This window comes from Indicator indicator, chromosome 18, assembly GCF_027791375.1.
Source record: "Indicator indicator isolate 239-I01 chromosome 18, UM_Iind_1.1, whole genome shotgun sequence".
NCBI lineage: Eukaryota > Metazoa > Chordata > Aves > Piciformes > Indicatoridae > Indicator > Indicator indicator.
The window spans coordinates 9,439,442-9,464,813 of record NC_072027.1 but is presented as its reverse complement, the minus strand read 5'-3'; the positions used below and the strand labels follow the sequence as shown (position 1 = coordinate 9,464,813).

At 42.5% G+C, this 25,372-nt stretch overlaps 1 protein-coding gene across 1 annotated transcript in view; it reads right to left on the bottom strand.

Annotated features, from left to right (window-relative positions):
- Positions 1-1,043: 1,043 nt before the first annotated feature.
- HTR4 (5-hydroxytryptamine receptor 4) overlaps positions 1,044-25,372 on the bottom strand; it is a 70,642-nt gene continuing 46,313 nt past the window's right edge. The window contains exon 6 of the mRNA XM_054389247.1: positions 1,044-1,131. Within this exon, the coding sequence (XP_054245222.1) occupies positions 1,044-1,131 (88 nt within the window). The remainder of the gene's footprint in view (positions 1,132-25,372) is intronic.

Below are 25,372 nucleotides of genomic sequence, written 5' to 3'. Positions count from 1 at the left end.
AACAAAGATGTGCACATGGTGATATTTGAAAGTCTTGCCTGAACTGGAAGAGAACAGAAACAAATAGAAAAATAAAGATGGAAAATGTCTGTAGAAGTCTTATCTTCCTAATGGAGATAGGAAAGTTTTTTAGATGGTATATTTTTTAAGATGGCACTTGGTGATCTGTTAGACTGACTGTCTCTTAGCCAACCTTTCTTCTTGGTAAGAAAGCTCAAAGTTTGCTCAGATCAGGACAGCACTGGGATTTAAGGGCCACATCCTGTCCATTGGCCTCTGAATGGCAGAGCATGGCCATTGTCTTTTCACAGTTGGGCTGGATTGAAGCAGTGCTTGAAGGGCCTTTTGTTAGTAGTAAAGTATCTCTGTAGGTCCCACTCCAGCTTGTCAGGCAATGTGTACACCCTATGAGTCTTCTACCAATGAACCTGGCCAGGAAACACAATAAAAGCGTTTACAAAGAAAGCTCTGCAGGGTAGGGTGAATCAGCAGCTGATGCTGACCTTTCACAGTAACTAATCAAAGGGCAAGCAGCTCCTCTTCTGTGGCTAAAGAAAACACAGCATCCAGTCACCTATGAGCAGGGTCTTGTGCAGACAAGGCAGGCATTTAGTCTCATGCCATGGTAGGGCTTTAGCCAGAACTTGTAATTTTTAAGACGATGATACCCCAGGACAGAGAGGTGGCTTGTAGACAGATGGCATCTGGGCAGGAATAACAGAAGTTCCTGCACTGGGTACTTTGTGTCTGTGTGCTTCCTTACATGGAGAGAAGTTGGCCCACTCCTGGAGTAAGGTTCTGATGCAGTCACAATCCAGCTGTCTTTAACAGCTACAGGAAAGTCCCCTCAGCTGTTCTGCTCATGTACCTTCCCACGCCCCCATCCATCTACACACGTACAGCTGGACATTCATATGAAGTCAATGCAGGAGGTGTACCATGACAGTGCAGATGAAGGAGTTTTCATAAAGTCCTCCTGTCCTTTGGGTTTCCCAAGAGGAATCTATTCCTTCAGCTGAGCCATTCCTCTTACAGGACTGTGACTAGAAACAGGACTCTTGGGATTCAGGGTCATTGTGGATGGGAAGCTTCTCATGTTCCTGGTGATGCCCATTACGTAAAACGGTGTACCTTGGAGTGGAGAAACATAAAGATTTGTTAGTGCAAGTTAAAAGGACAGGCTTATGTAAAATGTGTTCTTGAAAACCCCAAAGTACATCTTAAGACAATACCTCTTCCAAAATATCCAGATCCACCTTAAGCAAACGTGAAGCCCTACTTTGCTCCGTGACAGGAGACCAAATTTTCAGTTTGATGCAGTCAAAGCAGTCCCTGAAAACCAGGAAACTGTTCTTTTTTATGTATCTGAAGTGCATCTGGTAATGAGAGGAAACCACACCAAAGAACTGAGAAACAGTCATCTGTGGATGGACTAAGCTGAAGGCACTTCAGTTAATGTCTTCAGTGTGAGCATTTAAAGAATCCCTTCACAGCAGCTTGGGAAGCGAATGCTGTTTGAGATGAAACCAAGATGAACATTTCAGGGCATTACCATTTACAAAATAGTCTCTGTCTATTGCAAAGTTTGGTTTAGTGCCAGTTCTAGTGTATCTTATCAAACCAGTGCTGCTCAAGGTTTATGTCCTTTGGAAGTATCACATCATTTACGTACCAATTTTGCAGGCTTTGGGCTAGCTATGGAACAGCAGAATTCAGTTATGAGGAATTCCACGTTGTCTTACACGGTGCCTCAGCTACAAGCTCATTTCCTGCTGCCCATCTCATCATGGCTTTCTGAGCAGAACTGTTGATTCAGTTTTGCTAACGGCATGCAGCTCTTTTCCCTAAGTGGTATACAATGCTTAGCAGGAATAAGCACATCCAAGATGATAGCAAAAATGTTGGCTAACTGGAGTAAACCTGATTAAGCACATCTTTCTAGAATTTCAAATCTAGTCACTCTTGTTTGCAACCCCCCTAAAGGGTACAGAGCAATCCAGATATCTTCCCTTGGCAGTCTGTTTGATTTAAACTAAAGCTGAACCAAACCATCCTTCAAGTAGGCAAAAATAACTGTAAAAACAAAATTTTCCCTAGTCCAAATGCATGCTGGGGAAGTCAGGTCTCTGCTAAGACTTTCCAAGTCGTTAGATATATAGATGGATGTGCATGAGCAGATTGAGTGCACCCTCAGTAAGTCTGCAGATGATACTAAATTGGGTGGGAGTGTTGATTTGCTCCAACGTAGGAAGGCTCTGCAGAGGGATCTGGACAGGTTGGCTGGGCTGAGCTCAGTTGTATGAGGTTTAACAAGGCCGTGTCAGGTGCTGCACTTGGGTCACAACAACCTCATGGGGAAGAGTGGCTGGAAAGCTGTCCAGCATAAAAAAACTTGGGGATGTTGGTTGACAGCCTGCTGAACATGAGATAGCAGTGTACTCAGGTGGCCAAGAAGGCCAACAGCATCCTGGCCTGGATCAGGAATAGTGTGGCCAGCAGGAGGAGGGAAGTAACCATGCCCAGCACTGGTGAGACTGCACCTCAAATACTGTGTTCAGTTTTGGGCCCCTCGCTGTAACAAGGGCATTGAGGTGCTGGAGTGTGTCCAGAGAAGGGCAACGAAACTGGTGAAGGGCCTGGAGAATAGGTCTGGTGAAGAGCAGCTGAGGGAACTGGGGTTGTTTAGCCCAGAGAAGATGAGGCTAAGGGGAGACCTTATTGCTCTCTACAACTACCTGAAAAGAGGTTGCAGTGAGGTGGGAGTTGGTCTCTTCTCCATAGTACCAGGTGATAGAATGAGAGTAAATGGCCTGAACTGTGCCAGGGGAGGTTTAGGTTGGATATCAGGAAAAAAAATCTTTACTGAAAGAGTAGTCAGGCATTGGAACCAGCTGCCCATGGAAGTGGTGGGGTCACCATCCCTGGAGATGTTCAAGAAACATATGGACATGGCACTTGAGGGCATGGTTTAATGGCCATGGTGGTGTTAGGTTGACAGTTGGACTCTTTTCCAACTGAAACGATTGTATGATTCTGTATATTATTTTTCTTCATAGCAAGCATCCAAGACATATCTGAAATATCCACATCCCAATAAAGATTAAGAAAAGAAGAAAGCCTAGGAAAATAGATTAATATATCATTTCTCCTGATGTTAGCACCGGGGGTGCAGGGGAAGTATTGTCAGCCTCAGGATTTGTTTGAATAATCTTTGGAAAAAAAGCCAGGAACTTCTCTTTGTCTACATATTCAAAACCTTATACTATGACATGAGTTACTCGACATTATTAATCTGGATGTATTTCTTCACTGCCTGGGACTTAGGCTCCTCATTAAGGTGCTCACAATGCCACTGAAATGTCTGGAGTAGAGGATCTAAATATCCTGCAAATGATGTACCCATTAGTTCCAGCAGATCAGCCATGGACTCAAAATGAAAGCCAGGGTATAAACTTTACTGCTTGTCAGAATTTGCCCTGGGGAATATTCCTGGAGGAATTTACCCTCTAATGTACTGGATTCTGCTTTTCAACATGGTCAGGCTTGGTTGCCTTAATGCAGACCACTGTATGTGCAGGTATATCCATCAAACATGCTCCCTTAGTTCTCTGTCACCATAAATCACGATCATACATTTAAAAATCTGCACTAGGTCTACCAAGATACAGACTTGATGTGAGAAACAAGACATTTTGGATCTAACACCAAACAGAGTCACTCCAATTAGATGACCACGAGGCATACAAATCAGAATGTACTTTTATATCCCAGGTCAGACATGGCACATTGTGTGAGATGATCCAACAAAGAGACCTCTAACATGGCAAAGTCTCTGCTACAAATGGTGATACAGAGGATGAGGGCCAGGAGACCCCCCCCCTTGCTCTGTGAACAAGGCAGACATAGTTCAGAGCAGCTCAGGACTTGCTCAGAAGCACAACAGACAGGCACTGAAAGATGACTTCGTGCAGGATATCCAAAGAGCCAAACCTTTCTTCTTCTTCTGCAGTAGTCAGAAAACAGTTGTGCAAGATCATCAATTTAGCAGGTGATGCTGTTTGTTACAAAGATGCATTAAGCTAAAGAGAAGTCATTAAGGTGTCCCAGGATCTCTTGTGGCACAAAGTGTCTGTCTGAAGCCTCTGGCAGTTAGCTCAACACTTCCAGCTGTTTACCCTGTGGGGAAAGAGGACCGTAGGAGAAGAGGAAAGAGCATTGGCATGCAGAGTGCAAAAGCTGCAATGCAGGGGTGATGGCTCTGGTACTGGCACATCAGACATAAAAATCTTACCAACAGCTCCAGGAAGCTGTTAAAGGAGTCCTTCTCCACTGGGCTTTTGTGCTGCCAGGACTGTATGCACATGCTGTAGATGAAAGTTCACAGCTATGTGCCTGTTAGAGGGCACCAATCCAGTATTGGACAAAAGACAGAATTATAGCAGCCCTGCTTTTTTCCCACACCATCACATCTTAACTGATCTGCTGTTCTAAAAATACAATTAATTTTTTGGGCATCAGTATCCATGGGAAGCAAGTTTCAAAGAGAAGGCACAGCTGCACCTGAAACTCATTTTTGCCTTACCTACAGGAACACCTAATGTGCCTCAGCTCTCACCCAGCTGAGAAGCCAACCACTGTGGGATTTACCTTACAGACCAACAGAAGAAAACAGCACTCAGACCCTGTCTGTGTGGGATGAACGTTCAAGAGAAATTTATCAGGTAGGCTCAAGTAATGAATACATCTGAGGAAGCCATAATATGTGAGCAGGAAAAAAGATTAAAAGGTTTAAATGCATTAAATAAATTATCTGCAGCAAATTAGTTGTTCATCTTTCCTGCCTGTAATGAGTTCCTTCCATGGGATTTGTATACTCTGGCACATTAAGCTACCAAGCTCAATTGCAAGTGGCATCACCGGCTGCCTCTGCCCTCTGCATCCAACTCCTCCCAGAACTGGGGGTGAATGTTGCTGTCATTTCACCTGACAGCTTTACTCAGATCACAAACACCACCACCCAGCAATAAAGCCCAATAATGAAAAGCCTTTACCACCTGTAAAGGGACCCTGCTGCAGGCAATTCACAGACTTGCCAAATGGTACTTTAATTGTGATGATGACCAATTTGGAGATAATTGCTTCTGCATCTCCTGCCGTTTCTGACAGTCCAACAGACTCTTTAATTAACTAGTTGGATTAGCTTTCAGCACAGCAGAGGGGAGCTATGTGGTTTTACCCTCTGTAAGACCACGACCAGAACAAGGAGCTCCAGTATTATTCTGGGAACATGGCAAGAGCCAGGGAGAAAACACCAACTTGTACAAGCTATCAAAGAAGCAAAACACACACACAAAATGCTGGTCTTTGGCCTTCTCAACCATAATGAAAACCAGTCACTCTTTTCACAGAGCCTGACATCCCTGCTTCGTCCTCTCTTGACATGGAAGCCCCTTGCACTCAGCTCTGTCCCCCAGGATCATGCTTGTCTTGCTGAAAAGCGGAAAGCAGTGTACTTTTGGAGCAGAGCTTCTGACTCAGAACACAAAAGCTAACTGCATCCATTTCATTGGAAGACCATGACCCAGGAGGAGTGGAAGCAATACCCTGATGGTGTGTGTGCCACCCCTCCATCAGAGCTCACAGCCATCAGTGCAGTTTCTCTGTCTGGAGATGGTGTCTGGGGTCCTTTGGACAGCAAGGAATAGGCAGGAATTGGAAGGTATCTGTTTTCTCTCACAAAAATTTCTCTTCCTACCAATGCTTCATGTTTGTGGTATCTGTGTAGAGCTGCCTACACTGGTTACACATACCCACAGATCCTCTGTACCAGCAGAAGTGCCTAGGAAGCACAGTTGCAGTTCTGCAGCTGTTTTACATATTAATTACTCCCCTGTTTTTTATTCGTAGTCCTTGCTCTGAACACTCATATCCATCCTTCTTCCCTCAGCTATGTGGAAACTGGAGTTCATCAGCCTGCAGTCAGTTAATCCTGCTGGCTGCTGTGAAGAGCAAGAGGTCCCTTGCAGGTACAGAAACTCTGCAAGGATTTGGATCACATCGATACCTGCTGCTCATTAATAACAACCTGACAAAGAGAGGGCAAAGACAGTCTTTCCCAGCTACACTGAATCACTAGTGGGCTACAGGACTTGTGTAGCATCTGCATCATCTCCTGCACTTTCCAAAGCCTCTGAACAAACACTGGGTTTAGTGCTCCCTTGACAGTCTCTGTCCCTTTAATTCTGTCAGGAGAAAGAATTAATTAAAGGATCATAATAATAGCAGAGAAACAAAAATGACTATCCAAGCACCATGAAGCTCTCAGCTGGGCTGAAGGCAGTTTAATAGGAGAAGCCACAGCCATTCTAAACCCACTGTAGGTGCACAGCTGTCTTTGTTCTCTGTTTAGTAATCCTGTTCCAATACACCTGCTTACATTATTAATTGCTTCCATTTTTGAACTGGCAGAAGGTGGTTCCTGTTGTGCTGGCATTCACTGGAGGCTCAGGTGAGGTTTTGCAGCTGTCCCTGGACTGGGTTGGAAAGGGTTTGCTTTTGTTGTGTGTGGGATACAAGAGTTTTGCCACTTAAATCCACTCTACCTCTGCCCAGAAAATGAAGGACACACTGTCACCAGGTAGAGAAGCAATAATTCTACAAAAATTGTAAGTAAAACTTTTCATTTAAAGGCATTGCAATTTGTCATTTGTTTTAGGGGGGAAGTGTAATTTTTTAAATTTTTTTTTTCCCAAATGGTTGCATTCCAAATGAAAGATTTCACTTTAAACCAAACATTAAATTTCAACAACCCCCAAACTCTGAAAAGTCTAAATCTATTCATCATTTCCTGAGAGTAGCATAGGCTAATTTAGTTTTCAACTTGGAGATTCAATAAGTTGGAGTGGATGTTCAACAAGGGTCAGAGCAGCTGAGAAACATGCAATTATAAAGACTTACTTGCTAGGTCAAAAATAATGAGTTTCAAGCTAAAATCAGAGTAGTATAGAAAATGCTTTTTCCAATTCTTCAAAAGTTTTTACAGTTTCAAATATTTACCCAGTTTCTGATCTGGATCAAGACTGCAACTTCTCATGAGACAGAAAACAGGGAGGAAAAAAGCAAAGGAAAAAAGAGCAGACTCTTAATCATGTTCAAGGCCTTTTTCTGCCTTTTATCAAGGTGACAGATCTAACCACTGTGGTACTGCCAATTTTGTATGAGTGAGCACCTATCTGCCTGTCTCTCATGTTCTTCTTTTCTCAGTTGTTGATTGCCAGTGTCCAAGTGAAACATCTCAAAATACATTTCTTCATGTGCAACAAGAAACTCCCTTCAGGACCCCAGAAAACTTAACAGTAACTGCTTTTATATGGCAAATTTGCATCTTTGAAGGCTGTGACAATTGTTGCAGAGGCAACCCAGAAAACATTAATATTTCTGGTTATTCTTAGTGAACACAATCAACTTTTCCACTCTTCCATTCCTCCCACTTCTGGTTCTGCTCCCAGTGGGCTCAGACAGACAAGAGTTTGCATTTCTGCATTTCATTCTCCCTTATTTCCTCTGAGTTTTGCCTGCAAAACTCCAGTGACCCCACGGTCAGGCCAGGATTGCTTTTGTGCAGAAGAGGAAATCTTTTGGTCACAGGCCAGCTATGAACTATGTTTCTGTGCATTCACTGGCAGCACAGCCTCGAGAGCACCCACTGAGTAAAGATCTGCCACAAGTGGCATCTTGAGGTAGCCTGGTTAGGACATACACACAAGGAGATGTGAAGGCCAAGAGTCAGAACCTAGATCATGCCTACAGCTGGAGAAATAGAGATTCCTTCAAGCTCAACACAGAAAGCTTGACACACTGTCTCTGCGTTCATCCATGTTCAGACCAGATCCTGAAGTCTTGATATGAAAATATTGGTGAGGGAGATCTCAGAAACAAAATACTGCAAAGGAGCCAAAGTACAAAGAATTGTCTCCAGGTACATCACCTGCCTTGCAAGATTATGAAGCTGGTAAAGTAAAGCTGGTACAGTAAGATGTCCAAGAAAGAAAGCTAAAAGGTGATGATTGCTCCCAGTTACACCACAAAACCTTCTGTTATTTACAGAAGCACCCAGTAAAGACTTGCTGGGACTGGAGGAAGACAAGATTTACTATGTAAGATGTGATCAACTATGAAGATTTATGTTTTTCTTGACCAGAGAATCTCATTTTTAATAATGGAATCTACCATTATTGAACTCAGATACCTAAGACAGTAGACCATGGAAAGCCTTTGTAAATAGGTAGAAGCTGACTGGAGCCACAATTTAAGTGGAGCTGGGATTCCAGACTGAATAAAGAACTGAAACTTTTCTTTCATTTGAAAGCTGTGTTGGTCCACAGTTTACCTTTCCCTGCATTTTTCTTTCACAGCTGCAAAACGTGGGTGGCTTCCCATCCAGAATATACACAGCACTGTTACTGTAACTTCACACTCAATGTAGTGTCCGTTTCTCAAAGCTCCATTTCCTTCAGATGGACTTACAGGGAAAGAATAAATAACTCTCTTCAATATCAAATTGGGATTACAGTTAACAATCACTTGGCAGAGCAGAGTAGGTTATTTTAATGAACACATCATTCTGAAATAAGCTTTCCACCATCTGTTCAGTCCCATAATTACAAACGCAAACAACATAATTCATAAATGCACTATAAAAGAGAGGGACAGAGATAACAGCTTAAGATGACTCTTAGTTATTCCAGGCAATGATGCATCTGCCTACTTTATCCTGTTTCAGGAGTAGGTAGAAAGCAGTGTTTTAATTCTGTATTTTATAGCAGTCACTAACCCACAGTAAATGATTGTCTGTAGATGGTAGAGATGTTGTTAAGCATAGGATGATTTCTGGTTTGCATTATTTGGCCATGTCCATGATGGAAGCACCCAAGAAAGGCATCACAGATTATCCTGAATCTTGGTGGTGCAGGAATAAACTCAGAGCATGGTTTTCAGAACAGCAGGATAGGGCCTGTGGCATTGGAACACTAAGGGTAAAGCTCTCAATGGTACCGTCTCCCTGGAAAGATGCTTTTGACATTTTGGAAAACTGGGGAATCTTGGGGATGAGTCAGAAAGTTGAGAGGACTGTTAACATAAGCATTTCTAGGTGTTGCTATTTAATCTGTGACATTTTTCATTTTGAAAGAGGCAAAAGATAATTTTAAAATTTGAAATGTGTTGTTGCTTTCTCTTTTCCTATTGTGGAGTGTGAATCCACATAATGCAAATTAAAAGTATTTCTGTTATTAAATGCTTGATTTTTAACCCAGCTGCATATTTAACGTTCAAGAGGTCAGTGCAAAATTGCCCCTGGTCTCACAATTTGCGTGGTCACAGACTCCAGAAAATTAAAAGCTTTCTAGTAACTGTGTAATCTCAGGGCTGAATGACTCATGCTTCCAGCCACTAAAGTGAACTTCCATGTTTGGCCATCAATAGGAAATCATTGTAACAGGATAAGAAGAATATCCTCTCCCTTCTCAACACAGCTCCTGGGGCAAAACAGAGCTGGAAATTACAAACATTCTATCTTTTGATATGCATCAATGCTGCAGAACAATCTGAATCAATTTAATACTAAATGCTGCAAAAACAGCAAAATATCTCATACTTGTAGGATTGATAGCTCCTGTTGTTTCTCTGTGGGTTTCTTATTTCTTCCTGTTTCTGAGATGAGCAAGGTACTTGGATGATTTCCTAGCAATAAGGTTTAAGCTGCTTGTGTTTCCTCCTTGTGCTACATCTGATTGACCTGCAATCCAGAGTGTTACCAAAGGTGAGTTTACTAAAGCTAGGTCTCTCACTGCACCTGCATATGACTGTCTGTGACCTGCTTTGTCCTAGAGACAAAGAGACCTGCTTGAAAGAGTCCAGTGCAGAGCCACAAAAATGTTTAAGGGAGTGGAACAGCTCCCTTGTGAGGAGAGACTGAGGGAGCTTGGGCTCTTTAATTTGGAGGAGACTAAGGAGTCACCTTAATAATGTTTATAAATACTTAAAAGGTGAGTGGCAAGAGGATGGAGCCAGGCTCTTCTCAGTGATGCCCAATGACAGTACAAGGGGCAGTGGGTGGAAGTTGAGGCACAGGAATTTCCATGGAAACACGAGGAAAAAAAATTTCACTGTGAGGGTGACAGAACACTGGAACAGGCTGCCCATGGGGTTGTGGAGTCTCCCTCTCTGGAGATATTCAAAACCCACCTGGATGCATTCCTGCTCTGGCAGGGGGTGTTGGACTGGGTGATCTTTTGTTGTCCCTTCCAAGCCCTAACATTCTGTGATTCTGTGAAGAGAAGACAGTTTTCAGAGAGAATTTCTCTTCTAAATGTATGGGAAACCAATAAATATATAAAGAGTGCATGAACTCAGAAAATACAATGGGAACTGCTCCAAGACAACTCTCTCAAAGAGCAGATATCATTTAACTCTGTAGAGATGCACCTAATATTTTTATCTAACGTTTATTCAAGCACAGGGCTCCAACCCAAGTGGGCTGCAGGAAGCTGGATTTCAAACCAAATGAACCCAGGCATGGGGATGGTGAAGTCATCATTGTGTCTGGCTGTGCTGGATGTCAGACGACCGTCTCCATCTACCTCTCCAGTGACTATTTCTCTTCATTGCAAGCTGACAGCCTGCAGAGCCCATATAGATACAGTGTGATTATCTGAGTGAAGTGGCTGGAGCAGATGATTTGCTAAATCCACTCTTGGAGTTCTGGTGGAGAAACAGCTGACCAGACATGTTTGGTATCTGTCTTGTCTCTTTGCAGCAGGCCCAGGAAAGCACAGTGATGTGGCAAAGAATGTGAAATTCAGCCTCTACAACCAGCCTTACAACAGGGGCCTTCCTTTGCTTTCAGTGTTCTTTAATCCAGGCTTAGGGAAGGATCATCATTTATCTGTGTGTATAACCCACCTGGCCAGTGGACTTGATGTCTCAAGCAGCAGCAGCAGCACCAAAGAGGAAATATTCCTAAATTCTTGAAATACCCTGGCCAAACTTTAAGTCTGTCCTAGTCTTGCTGTTCAGTTATTTGTTTATAAATAAAGAGGAGCAAATAGCAGTGAACCATTTCTCCTTAGAGATGACACAATCCTGTAGGAAAACATAGGAAAAATCCACAGAAATCTCATCGCAAGTTCCAGATCTCAGGAAAACATTTGGATTGCTCAATGATTTATAAGGTTATGACAGCAATGTTGATTTTAAAGTCCTTTGTAGTCTAATGTAAATACAAATTTGTCTCTGTCTCATGGCAAGTGTTTATTTTTGTCCACTCTTGACCAGTTACTCTGAATACCTTAATTGCTTTTAAATATAATAATGCTGTTCAGACCTCATGCGCTGGAATTAAGCACTCATCATTCTTTAGTGAATTTTAGTTAGAGGTTTTAAAAACAGCTGTCTCCAGCCCACATAATCCAGCCTTCAGTACATTTTGTAAGACTTCTACATGCCTCCTCAGATTTAAAATTAGCAGACAGTTCTCCAAGTAAACAGTTCTCAAGTGAGAGAAACATGCTGCTGGGGGAAAAAGAATACTTACTTTATTTTTGACAAGTCACAGAAAACAAAGAAAGCATCTCTCAATAAGTTTGTTTCTCTCCTTTCTTTTTTCCTTTGTTCCATCGTTCCTGAAAGATATTTTCCTCAGCTGATGCTCATCTGTTCTCTCACTCTTACAAGCCAGCTCTGGCTGCTGATTGCTCTAATGACTTGCAGCTTCATTCAGACATGGGCCAAGGCATTCTTCTACAGTACCAGGAAAGTCACTGCAGATCCACAAGGGATGACTTTGTCTTCAAAAGCAGGTATGCTGTTAATTCTTAGTGGATATGTGACTGCACTGACACACAGGCACTACTGCTTTAAGTTGATGTACAATAGAAATGTTATTTTTTTAACTTTTTTTTTTTTCTGGCAAAACAAGACCAAACAAGACCAAAATCCCTTCCAGTTCATTTATTTGTGTGCTTACAGTAGAAGCATATCTTTTTAAAGGAGGATGTTTAATTCCTTTTAAAAGTGCAGGCAAATAATAAACTGAAATATGATTTTGAATTAAAATGTCAAAACACTTCAGCATCTTCTTTCCTTTTCTTTTTCTCCTGCTGAAACTATTTACTGAATATGACCCCATCAGTTTGTTTCCCTGGGACTGTAAATGCTTATTACATCTTCCTTCTTTAATTCTTTTTATTGCCAGGCTCTATCAATGATAGCTAGATAGAATATTAATTATGGGAACATATTCAAGCTGCTTTAACTTCAGCAGCTAATCCCAGCTGTTTGCTCCCTTGCTCTGAAGATTCTTGTTCCATGAATCATGTTGGTCTCTGGTAGAGTGCAGAACACAAGCCTTCAGTTGGCACAGGAAATAGATTGGATAGGGATTGACTAATGAAGATAACTGGTTAAGAGCCTGGCCTGAGTCAGCCAAGGTATCAGAGTACTTTAAAGGTTGGAAGGGACCTCAAGAGATCAAGGTCCAACCCTCCTGCCAAAGCAGGATCACTCAGGGCAGTCCACATAGAAATGCATCCAGGTGGGTTTTGAAAGTCTCCAGAGAAGGAGAGGTATTTCACAAAGGTCAGCAAAGAGCTGAATTCAGTATAAAATAGGATGAAGGAACACTTTTTAAATGTCATTATCTCTGGGATCTGACTAAAACTTTTTGCATAAAGTTGTAAAGTCTCATTGTGTTGAATAATAACCTCTTGATAAATGCATTCTGGATAGACATAAAAAATGTAAAAAAATATTTGCAGATAGTATAATGCTAAAAGAATAGACATGCTAAATGTGCTAATAAGAATACAAATCAGCTAAGTTCTTCAGAGAGCTATTTTAAGAAATAGTTGACAGGAGACTACCAGGGACTCAGGACACCTCAAGACTGCAGAGATGGCTTTTCCAACAATCCCTGTTTGATTATGGAAAACCCATGCCATTTCTCTAGTTTGTTTCCATTTAAAAATGTCAGAAATGCTTTCCAGCACAGAACAATTTACAGCTGTAGGAAAGGTGGGGGTTTTTCCTGAAGAACTTACTTCTTCCACTAAATTCTTTGCACCCTCAGGGGCTGGGAATATCCTGCCTCTGCATCACTGAATGTAAAGATGATCTCAGGCTGGTGATATAGAGATAGGAAGGACTTAGTTAGGTTTGGACCTCCTTTAGGAGATGGGTACCACATCTCCACCATGAGCCAGAATCACTGATAGCTTGGTGGGTTTTGGGACATGAGCCAACAGGGCTCAGCAGAACCTTAAATAAATCAAATAACCACGTACCCAAAACATGCCATCACTGTTGTCAAAGTTGTTCTCTGCACTCAGCCTGGCCCAAGCAACTATGCTCAACTGAGAATGAAGTTTCTCTTTCCCAGACAGCTAATAAACCCTCATTGCTGTTGTCCCTGTGCTCTTGAGGCCTGATTGCATTTTCTCTTTCATGCTCAAGCAGGTGCCTGTGCCTTCCAGAGCTGTCAAATGTGGCAGCTTTCAAATAGCAAGTCTCACTTAAAAAGCAATCAGCCTCATTATACCATTAGCGGTTTTGATCCTGTCAGAACAATAGCTGCCACATTTCTCCAGCACATCCCAAATGCATCTCTCTAACCTCATTAGAAAGATTAGCAGTTTGTCTCTCACCTCTTCCTGGCTGTAAGGATGAGAACCACAGGCACTGCTATGCAGAAAAACACCCAACTTGGAATGTGTGAGGGATGCCACCTCTCACTCCACTCCACTTGGGGAGACCTGCTGGGGTGCTGGCAACCCCAGCTTCTACCTGGCAGCTCCAGGGGTGCTGAGCAGTGCTGTGGATCTTAGAAAAATGATGCTAGCTAATGCCCCTCTTGACCATGATGGAGAGGTTTAGAACCCTTCTCACCTTGACTGCTGAGCTTGACTACTGTAAAAATATCAGCATACAGTACAGTTATTTAAAAATAAACCTGCTCCAAATATTTTGTTTAGAGATGCTGAGACAATATCTGGAGAAGCAGCCTTGGCTCTCACGTTAGAGTAAACAGAGGCTGAGGAAGACATCACCAGGAAGGTCCTCAGAACCCTGAGTCAAAGGTAATTTTTCCTCATTCTATCAAGTGCAGTGGAGGCATTAGAGATATATCAGATATCTCTGCTGATACAGATCATTGGTCATTCAAAGGTGGTTCCCTCAAGAGACTGCTTCATTTGCTAACACATATCACTGATGACTGACTTTGCTGACAGTTGTCTTAATTATGCTTGTCCTATCTCCCAGTCTGGACTTGTCTCTTTTCCCAGCCTCCTTACGCTTCCATCTTTCAGCTTCTTGACTTGAATGGTGTTTGTAGGTTTCCTGATTTTCCACTGCAGGATGTTTTGCTCAACTGTAGCACGAGGTTACTTTGGATGATATGATGAACGTAAACGTGGCAATGAGTGGTGATGAAACCTGTGGGTTTCACACAGCAGCCAAGATGATGAAGTCAGTTCAGATATGTTGAGTTTTTCCATCACAGATTTACAATGTGTTCATGTTATGATAGTTGATGTTTCCATAAGGGAAACTTGAGCACTGAGGGACAGAAACTAAGCTAACTTTAAAATCAATGAGGGAGCTATTTCTTTCAGTGATCTAAATCCAGTTCCTAATTATAAACACCAGGGTGAACAAGTAAGCAAATGTGTGGGGCCATTCAGTGCCATACTGCAGAAGGCAGGCACTTTCCCCTTTTTCTCACATTAACTCTGCTCTTCCATTTCTCTCTCTCATTAGTGTTAAGTTTGGCTCTACATTACATACTCTAATTACCTGCAAATTTTGGCCTACAGTTCAGTTTTGCACCATGATTAATGCAGCATTCAGAAGAGGCCCAAATCTGATAATTAGGAGAGTACTTGGAAGAGCTTGCTTAGATAGCATCCTGTTAAGAGCAGTTTATTACTAGCTACAGATGGGATAACTCATAATAGGCTTCTGGGTTTTAAGTAAGGTGCTTCAATTACTGAAGGATCAATTAAGAATATTCAAATAGAAGATAATGAATGGCTTTGTTAATAAATGGAGATCTCATAGCTGGCATAATTAGACCTTTCATCTGCTACCACAAGCCATTTGTCAAAGCTGTGGAATGAAATAGTGGCACTTGGAGCTGTTTCCTTAATCAATGGAGGCACCACAATTTCCAAATGTACTGCAGACCAGCAGCCCTAAGACTGACTTTTGCTTGTCAGGCTTCAGACATGTGCCATGGTGTGAGAATTGCAGCTGTCTGGAAAAATGGGGGGAAATGTAGTGAATTAGCCAGTCAAAAAATGACTGTTGCAGTTTGTTGAAGTCTCCTGACAAAAAGTTCTTTGTCATTTTATGTGCTTACTTTGTGTGTGCAACAGCAGAACTTGTGTGTGTGTGTCAAAACAAGACTTGCTGTAAAAAATTAATTGTTTTATAACAAAAGGCTGGCATGTGCACATTGCTAATGGCAGTCACCAGTTTATGTTCCTTTCTGCATAGCAAACTATCACAAACTCCCTCATGGCATCTGGGACTCATGCATGTTCCCTCCTACTCCACAGCCTGCTTGTAAGTTTTCTGGTCACCAGGATACACATTGTCCCTTCCTGTCAGCAGGGCCAGTTCACACACATGCCCAAGCAGTGTCTGTGGTTTTGTAGCCTGCTAACTGGTGGTGGTGTGAAGCCATACAGATCTCGAGGCACCTGGTGCTAAGATCTGAACATTTTCTTTTCTGGCGGTGGAACAATGACAAAAATGAAAGAACACAACCCCGTATTAAGATCAAAATTAATAGTAAAGATCCTTGTTGGTACCTTTCATATCCCAACTAGTATCTACTTTGTTTAAGTTGTAGTAAGTCTTACTAACTTAAAGTTTCTTTAGCTATAGTAGCTGCTGCCTTTTCTCAGCTATCCAACCTGCTCCCAGGAGAGAAAGAAAACACCAAGTTCATCATGCTCTGTTGAATGGGAGTTGTCACTCCTCTTACTTCTCTTGTTCCTCAAGGTCTTTTGATTATTATTTCTATGACATGCACTAACTAGCATATTCCTGTCTTGAGACCACTCTTCTCTTACAGCCCACTGCATATGTAGTCACAAAATTTTGCATGTCATATTATGCAAAATAATAACATGGCAACATTTTGAACTGTGCTCATAACTAGTCTTAATTTTATAAGCATTTTATTAGGATTAAATGTCATACCACAGATGGTCATATTAGAAGTGGGTGCTTAATTTAAGTAAAATCTCTGTATTCTGGACACTGCATTTTCCCTCACTGCACTGAGGGCAGCAGCTGACCCTTCATACTCTTCATCCTACACTGTTCCTCTATATATGCGCCATTTGCAAACATGAATTTTGTGCACCACTTTCATAGACATTTGCTCCTCATTTTTAGCTTGGTTAAATCAATACCAAACTATGCCAATAAGTACATATTGCTTGGTGGCTGTTGTCATTCCCCTCTTGTTCTTCACTTCCTTTGCTCATCTGCCTTCCCTGCCAAGAGCTCATTCATAGCTAGGTTAGATCGTCTTCAGGAGTGTGCTGGGGAGGACAGGAGGTGCCTTTGACAGCTTCTTCATTTCAGTATGATTCAGTATGTTGCTAAGCCCCATTTTCTGTTAGCTATATTCCCAAACATCCTGTGATGATAGCCTGTTATCTGACTCCAGCCTTTCCAATCTCAACAACAGTTCCTGGACAACTGCTAGTGAGGATCTCATATGAGTGGTGCCAGCTATCGCACCCCTCCAGGCTAAAGGACCCTCTGAACTTGTGTGTGCAAGACAGACTTAAGGAAAAGGTCCCCAGGCATTCCCTTTTGAGACCCTCTGTTACACAAATGCCTTGTATATTGGAACATGACACTGAAGAGCTGTCTGTATTGATCAATGTGTTGATTTTGGTCATAGGAGGAAGTAAGCAGTGCAATCAACATAGCTGGCAATCAGCTGGTAGAAGTGCACACAGTAATCACTGATAAGTCAGATTGCTTCTGCTGCTGACACAATTAAGTTCTCAGTTTCACTGCAGAAATACAAGGTGGGGAAATTAGGCTTCAGGTGAGACCAGTCATTTATTCTAATCGACAGAAAGTGAAATGCTGGCAGAAAATAATCCAAAAATATCTTATGAATATCAAGTCTTTGGATTGACTTAGCAAGTTTGAGTCCTTTAAGCATATATAAAGCTCTGGAGTTTGTTGGAATGGGTCTGTGGAATATATATTTTTCATTGGCATTCAACTCACACATCACAGTTACACCTGCAAATGACAGAGACCAACCACAACAGTATGTGGCACCTAAATCTGAACACTGGCAAGACAGATCATAAACACACTTGTCATTTGTGCTGTGGTAATAGTCATTGCATGTTTTAAATATCATAAAGATTCAGAATCAAGAGAATGATTTGCTTCAGGTGGGACTGATCAGCCCAAAGTCACCAAATCTTGCAGCAAATTCTGTTCTGCAAGATTAGCTTTTCCAAAGGCCCATCACTTCTTAGCACAAGTAAAGCTGTTCTCCACAGCACAAGCAGTTCAGAAAGCACAAGAACCCAAGCACAGGTGCCAGGGAAGAAGAGTGGATATCCCTGCAAGCCTGAGGTGCAAAATCTCCCTTCAGTCCACAAATGAAACTTCTGTCTACATGTGAACTGGTATTAGCTTAATGAAGGAATTTCTTCATAGTCTATCCAGCACAACAAATACCAGTACTTTATTTAAATAATGTTTAAAATGTAAAAGCCAATAAAACCCAAACCAGACATAAAGTAAGCAAAATCCCATTTGTGTTTTTCCTCAGTTTATGCTGGTTTAGGCCCTTCAGCCTGAGCCAATGAGGTTGTATTGGTCAGGTTTACCTTTCAGGGTGAGACTTTGACCATGTCCTCACAGTGTTTTCTTTGGTAAAGACATCTGCTTACCTGACTGAGCCCTGCCCCATCTTTCTAACTAATGGCATCTCAGAGGCTCTTACTGCCCAAGGGTTTCCCAGGCTGAAGGAGGATATTTAAAGAGAAAATGCTGCTCTGGCAGTCATACACAGCTATGAAAACATGCTGGGAATGTTCAGCAAGGACTTAAACATTTTCTGAGAGATCAGATCATGCCTTTTTGTGCTGTTTGCCAGCACAGTGAGAATATCTGCACGTTGCCTTAGAGGCCGATTCCTTCAGGCAGAGCTGGTTTTCCTTAGCCAGGCTAACCACAGAGGCAATTTCTTTCCCCTTTCACATAATGAATCTCTCAATGGTGGGCCCAGCTCTTCAACATCCGGACCTGATGTCCAGAGCACCACACTTCTGTGCTGTGCAGTAATTCAGACACAACAGTGAACCCAACAAACTGCAGCTTTTCTGAGCCTTGGCATAAGCTGGTGGCATATCATCCTCTGTCTCTTTGTGTCTATACCTGTGGATGTAAATACTTTATTTGCACACACCTGCTGTTAACATCAGGCTACTTTTGCTGTTTGGGGGGTTCTTTTAGTCCTGCAGGTCTGAGTATCTTTCAGGGCTCACAAAACTGGCAGACCTTGCCCTTCCACTGCTTTATGTATTGCCTTCAAATTTGAAGTGCAGAGGCAAGCAAGTTCAAACTTCTGAAGGTTGTGATAGCCTCTTCCTTGGGTGCTCCTAGGCTTCTGTATTTCTGCTTCAGGAGAGATGACACAGTCTATAAATCTTTGCCTTAGCCTCTGCTTTGGTAAATAAAATGATGCTCAGGTTTATGTTTGTTCCCCTTCTTGAAGGAAAAAAATGCAATGATACATGTAGCAAATAGAACAGAAAATTGCCTTTTAGCCAGCAAGTTTCAAATGTAAATGACAACAATCACCTGTCCATCCTTTAATAAAGTAAACCAATTTTTGTACTTACAACTCTTTGTGTTACATCAAAGCAATCTACGATGCACTTTGCCCAATAGTTACACAAAAGCTCACATGATCCTTGCCACACACATAAAACACAACATGGTTTTGCCCTCTTTTTGGTGTAAATTAATCCCTGTTTTGTATATAAAAACCTGAACGGGTATTAGCTCTTACAAGAGAAATAATAAGAAGTGTGCTGGACTTTGCAGACATTTGCTCTTTATTTTATCAGTGTTCATCCTAAACCCTCTGCTTGCATTTCTTGGAAAGTTCTCACAGTACTAATTCTTTTTGAAAGTGAAATTATTTGTTCTAAGCCGAGATCTTTGACTTGGCCAAAACATATGGTTTCCACAAACTGCACCTCTAAGCCCTTCACTTGTGCTAGTACTCACTTCTTAATTATAAGTGAGCAAACCTAAATATTTGTCTTGAAGTCTCTAAATTGTTTCCACCCAGAACTGTGCTATCTTATATCTGAGAACAGTATTAACTGGAGAAGACACTGTCACACCCTTGCCTGATGAGCACATTTGATAAGTGTGATTTCAACCATACAGAGCAAGGAAATCAAAAGTTTCCAAACATGCCCTGTCATGCTGAGAATATCAACACTGAGCTCCTGGTTAAATGTGCCTGTTTCATAGCTGGATGTGACCCTGAGAGCTCTGAGTTTCTATGCCAGCTATTCACACTGAAAGAATGGAATGGAATGGATTAGACTAGACTAGACTAGAAGAATAATTCCCTCCCAACTGAAAATCAGACACCTTAAAATGACTACATTTTAAAATTATTATTATCAGAAGGTCATTCCATAACAATCAGCACACTTCCTTAGTTCACCCTTCTAATGTAGTCAGGAAATTACTTTCCAAAAGCAGTACAGATCTGATGGCTCCACATTGACTTGTCACTTCAGATACTATCAAAAACCAAAAAGCAGTTCAGTTACCAACATGGAAGTTATTTCAGCTGACTGTGTTGGTGCAGTGTTTTTCTTGCTGCACTTTACAGATTTTGAGTGTTTGAAAAGTACTAAGTGAGATCTCACAGTGATTAAAACAACCTAAAATACATGGTTTCAACTAGAAAGCTTGGTAAAATACTGCCACTTAACTCTGATGGGAATTCCCAAGCTGGCTGTGAACATTCCAAGAGGGTGCAAAATGAGGACATTGCAGTTCTGAGATCTCAGACTATTTAAGAGGATGCACAGCTTAACAGCACAGCTTTTCTTTTCCTTTTTCCCTTTCCCTTTCCCTTTCCCTTTCCCTTTCCCTTTCCCTTTCCCTTTCCCTTTCCCTTTCCCTTTCCCTTTCCCTTTCCGTTTTCCTTTCCTTTCCTTCTCAGAACAACTAAGTTTCTTGCTTTCTTTGTATGGGAGAGACACCTTAGGATTTCTCTCCTGAAGTAAGAACTGATGACATCAATTACTGGGATTATCCTTTCATTCTGAATTAGCTAAGAAATGCAAATTTCTCCCAACAGCTGGTGTGCCTGGAGTGTGATAATTCTGTTACACAGATAAACTGTGTTGCTATCGGAGTAAAAGATCAGAGAAATTAAGAACACAGTAATCTAGCTGCAGTCTCAGAGAGGGCTTGTAAAGGAAATCATGTGTATATTTTGGTGGTGCTTTATCTGTGCTACCAAGCCTCCAGCTGTCAAGTCCTTAACTCCCAGCTGTTTAACAGGCATGCCTGTGTTTGGCAGAAAAAAAGGGGAGTGTTCCAGGGGCTAAACACAACCTCATTAAATAAACTTACTTAGTGAGGCTACCACAGCAATGTTACTGAACAACATGCTCCTGGTATGTGCCTTCATGAACTCAGCATGTCACAGCCACTGTGTCTAGCCAGTGTTGAATGGCTTGGTTTCATCTTCTCCAGCTGTAAATCATGTTGCTTAATTAATCTTAATGAAGTGTTGCAGGCATCTCTCAAGCTCAGTTATCTCTTTCCTTATTTACGGTGACCTACCATATAATGTTCTCTGTTTGATGGGATGTTTTGCACAATAGTTTAATCCAAAAGCTGAAACAATTAATTAGTTCTTAAAATATGTCTCTAAACAAGTGGCCAAGCAAACAACGTGTTTGTCACAAATGCCTGGACTTGTTAGTCATCTATTGCTGGTGTTATACACACAGCATCAGAAACACATTGCCTGGTTCCTTTCATGGCTCTCATATCTCTGCAGGCTCTTCTGAAGTAGGAATCAGGCTAATGTTAAACAGAGATATCTGGCACTTGCCAGCTGAAACTCTTGGCCACAGCCCAGGAGAGTTTACAGTTTTGCTCTTGTTCCATAAATATTTACTCCCTGTGAACTGGCCTCTGCATCCCTAGCTATGGTCTGTGGTCCAAGCCACCTCTCTACAGGCACAGGCTGCTTAGGGAAATCTGGACCCCCAGAGCAAACTTGTGCTCCTGGAAAAGCATTTCAGTGTTTGTGGTGGCTTTATGGCAAACAGAACCTCTCCTTCCCTATCACTTTCTTGTGTATCTTTCCAGGGCCATACTAATTTCTTTTCTCAACCAAGCCCAGACCTGCTGACCTCCCCCATCTCTTTGCCAAAAGGATGTTCATTCAGCAAAAAAAAAAAAAAAAAACAAACAAACAAAAAAACCCAACAGTACAGAAAATCTCTTGCATCAAAGGCAAAGCTGAGCAAAGGCAGGGGATTGCTCTGAAAACACTGTATCTCCCAAGCTTGCAGGCAGTGGAGCCCTGGGCTCTACTCTGCTCATCATCTTGTCCTGTAGCACCATTTGCCATCATACTTTTCTCACTCTACTGCACATGGCTGTTATTTCTTCAGCAGTACAAGTGGAGGGAAGCACAATGTGAGCTGCACTGGCAACCAGGCAAAGTATGCAGCCCCTGAAGTCTGGTTAAGATGAGCACTTTCTCTCCAGCCACCCAGACACACACACACTCAGGCAAGCACACTTTACCATAAAAGTACAATACTTGCTGAAGAATATCATGCAGAGCCTGACTGGTTCACTGTTAATATTTCCACAAACCTTCTGCTTCTTCTTGAACCGAGCCAGGGAGGTTCAGCAGTTTCTCCACATGCAGGACACTTGGGTTTTGCAGGTTAGGAGGCTGGTGAGAACATGATGATCCTTGGAGACTCAAAAATATCTACTGAGAGGGAATCACTCCAAAGCTTTCATTCATACTTCAGGCATCAGTTTCATCCAAATGGGGAGAAAATCCAGCTGGCCCACAGCCCTTACAAGCATAAATGCTGGTTTTCCAGTACATATGGCAGTACCATTCAAAGAGCTATGACAATGATACTGTTTATAGCTCTGAAAATGGCGCTGCCATCTGCACCATGGTGCCGCGGCTCTCCTCCCCAGGGCGCGACTCTGCAGCAGGACCCTTCCCATGCCCTGCTCTTCTACATGCTCAAGCAGCCTGCTAAAACACAGTGCAATCCCCAGGTCATTGGTTGAAATCATGAGAATGGGAGTGTGATTTCAGTTGAGAAAACCCTGCCATCTTAAGGAAAGGCACCCTTGAGGCTCCCGTTGTGGTTGTCTGGAGGAAAAGACAAGGAGGTGCTGGCTGCACAGTCTTCTGCTGCTGTTGCTGCAGTTGGCAGTCAGGGAAGCACTGCCCTCCTTCACACTATTCCTTGTAAATGCTGAAGAGTCTGCTGCAGTGGTTCAAGCAGAGTACACTGACACGAGCACATGTGCACACACACAAACGTGCCAGGTTCCTCTTTTACCCTATCATTTAAGAGGGAAAAAAATTGAAAGCCTTCCTGTCTTTCCTGATTCCCACCTGCCCCCCCTGCCCCGCCCCCTCCCCCCCCCCCAAAAAAAAAACCAGCACATCTTCTTTCCTTCACTTTTGATTGAAGACACTGCCACAGAAGCAGACTGCACTCCCCTCCTGGAAGAGTTAGCACAACACTGGATGTTAATATCCCCTGGAGGACAAGCAGGTGGCATTGGCAGGGCACAATGGGCACGCTGCACCCATTCAGCTGACTGCCAGATATCCACTTTTCAAGTGATGCCAGGGTGCTGCTTGCAGTGAAGCACTGATCATTATTATTGCCCTTTCCAGCTGGAGGCCAGTTTTGGACTGGGTATTTCCAGTTGCTTTTTGAGACCAGTCTTCAAACCAGAAAGATCTATATCTTGGAAAATGGTACAAGCCCTCATCTGTGCTGCTAAAACATCTTTCCAAGATAACTGTTGTATGACTAGAGCCATATCTTCTGCCAGAGATTATCCTTATCACACTAATGCATTGTAAAAGAAGGAAGAAAGACAAAAAGCAGCTTTTCCTGATGGTGTCAGTGGTGTCCTACCTGCAGTCTCCAAGGGTGATTGTGGGAAAAGGTTTGTGTTACAAGCTGAAAATACTTTTTCTGATGTCTGCAGCATTTGAGTCAGCTGTGTTCCTATGACAGGCACTGACAGTTTTCCTCACAGTGCTTTTAAGCCTTGAAAAAACCACAGCAGGATCTCAAATAACTTTTTTTGCAGCCTTGTCAAGCATCTCATCGATAACAAACATCACAAAACTAACCAGGGGACATAAACAAGGACAAAAAGAGGAGCAGAACAAGAAGAAGCAGTTTTATCATCCCAGTTCTGTCTCTAGCCCATGCTAAATTGGTCCAGAGCTGCTGTGACCTGTGAGGTTGGCCAGGAGACTACTGCCATGCTCTGGCAGAGCTGCCTGTACCATGGCTGTGAGAAGGAAAGCAAACACACTCAACTGGGACAGCCTTCTGGGTATTGACTTTGGCTTTCAGGCCAGCTGGGATGGACATGACAGCTCCAGCCAGCTCTGAGGCACTCCCACATCCCTTAGGGACTGACTGGAGGACCTCACTGCCTCCAATGCTTTTCATTAGCAGTAGCTGCTTGCCCTGCCTGAGCTCTGCATCCTTGTCTACACAAAGCATCCCTGTCCTGTATGGTTTTTTTATTCTCAGTTTAACAATTCAGGATAGCATCACAAGTAATTCAGGTCTTTAGAGCAAGGTTAATGCAATTGTCCTGGCTCTGTAGGTCGTCACCAAAGCTCAGCTATGGCTCAATGAGTCTGTTGAAAAACTTCTCCCTTTGACCATCCCCATGGAGTTCCATGTGGGAACTCCATAAAAGTGTAGCTTCCTGGCCAAAGGAGCTAACAAGTGGGGGCTTTTAACAGCAATTACTAGGTACCAAAGTATTGCAGTGCAGGTTTGTTCTGCCTCAATGCTCCAGCCCTCTGCTTTGATTCATAAAGTGCACCTCTCATTACCTTTCACCAGTGACACCAAGGCAGTGTCTCCTTAACAAAAGAAATGGAGCAATTCACATTAAATGGGGAGGCAGCCCCAACCAAACCCCTGCTCTTATCTAACTGTATTACTGCAGCCTGCCAAGACTTCTCATTTTATCACAATTCCATGTTTTGGAACAGCTAAATTCACTTCTGAATCAGTCGTGTGGCTCAGAGATTGCCTTGGCAGCCCCATGTGGGGTTTTTTGCAGATCCTAATCATCATGGTGACTTTAAAGACTGTGATAAATAGGGACTGGTCTTATCAAGGTCAGATTGTGAAATACAGCTCTCAGTCAGGACAGCAGGAGTCCATCCTGTGAAGAAGCCTGTCAAGCCATAGGGTCAAGTCCTTGATTATTGCTGGTTAGGTAGGGCAATGCCAGAAGCAGTGGAGGGTGCTGATTCACACAAGCAAAACCTGGATTATACCAGCAATGTTTTACTTTTCTCATCTTTCTTTCTTGTTGCTTTCCAAAACTGAGATGCTTTTGCTGTTGTCCTGACCTCTAGGGAAGTATTTTTCACTTTGACCAGGAAATTGTGGAAGCATACCAGACCAGACTGGTAAGGTTTTGCAACGATGTAGCATAGGTACAATTGACTATACTATGGAAAAACAAGATTTACTTTGCTGTGACTAGCAGAGCAAGTGAAGAGCTGTTAAGTGCTAGCAGCTCACAAGATTTGGCAGCACCTCAGTTAGCTTGGATTTTTCCAGGCAAAGTTAATTATTTTACTGGAAAGCAGAGATAGCTGCACACAGAGCTGGAAAGTGTAGATCACCTTTTGCTTGCTCTCTTCAGTTGAGCTTTTTGGAAGAAATGAAACCAAAATGGATTACAGTTAAGTGATGGACATGCAAAGCTATGTTTGTGTAGGGATAAGAGCATGTGGCCATATGATGGGAAATGAGAATGGAGAAACTGCCAAAGGGAGGAAAGCAGACACAAAAATTCACATGAGGACATTTCATAAACAGATGACACAAAGAAGTGAAGGAACAACAGTGCAAAAACTTCAAAAGCAGGTTGAGCACTGTTACAGGGAGCAGATTGCAACCTAATCACAGCTCTGACTCCACATATGCTGCATCCTATCCAGGGAACCTGGCTTCGGAAA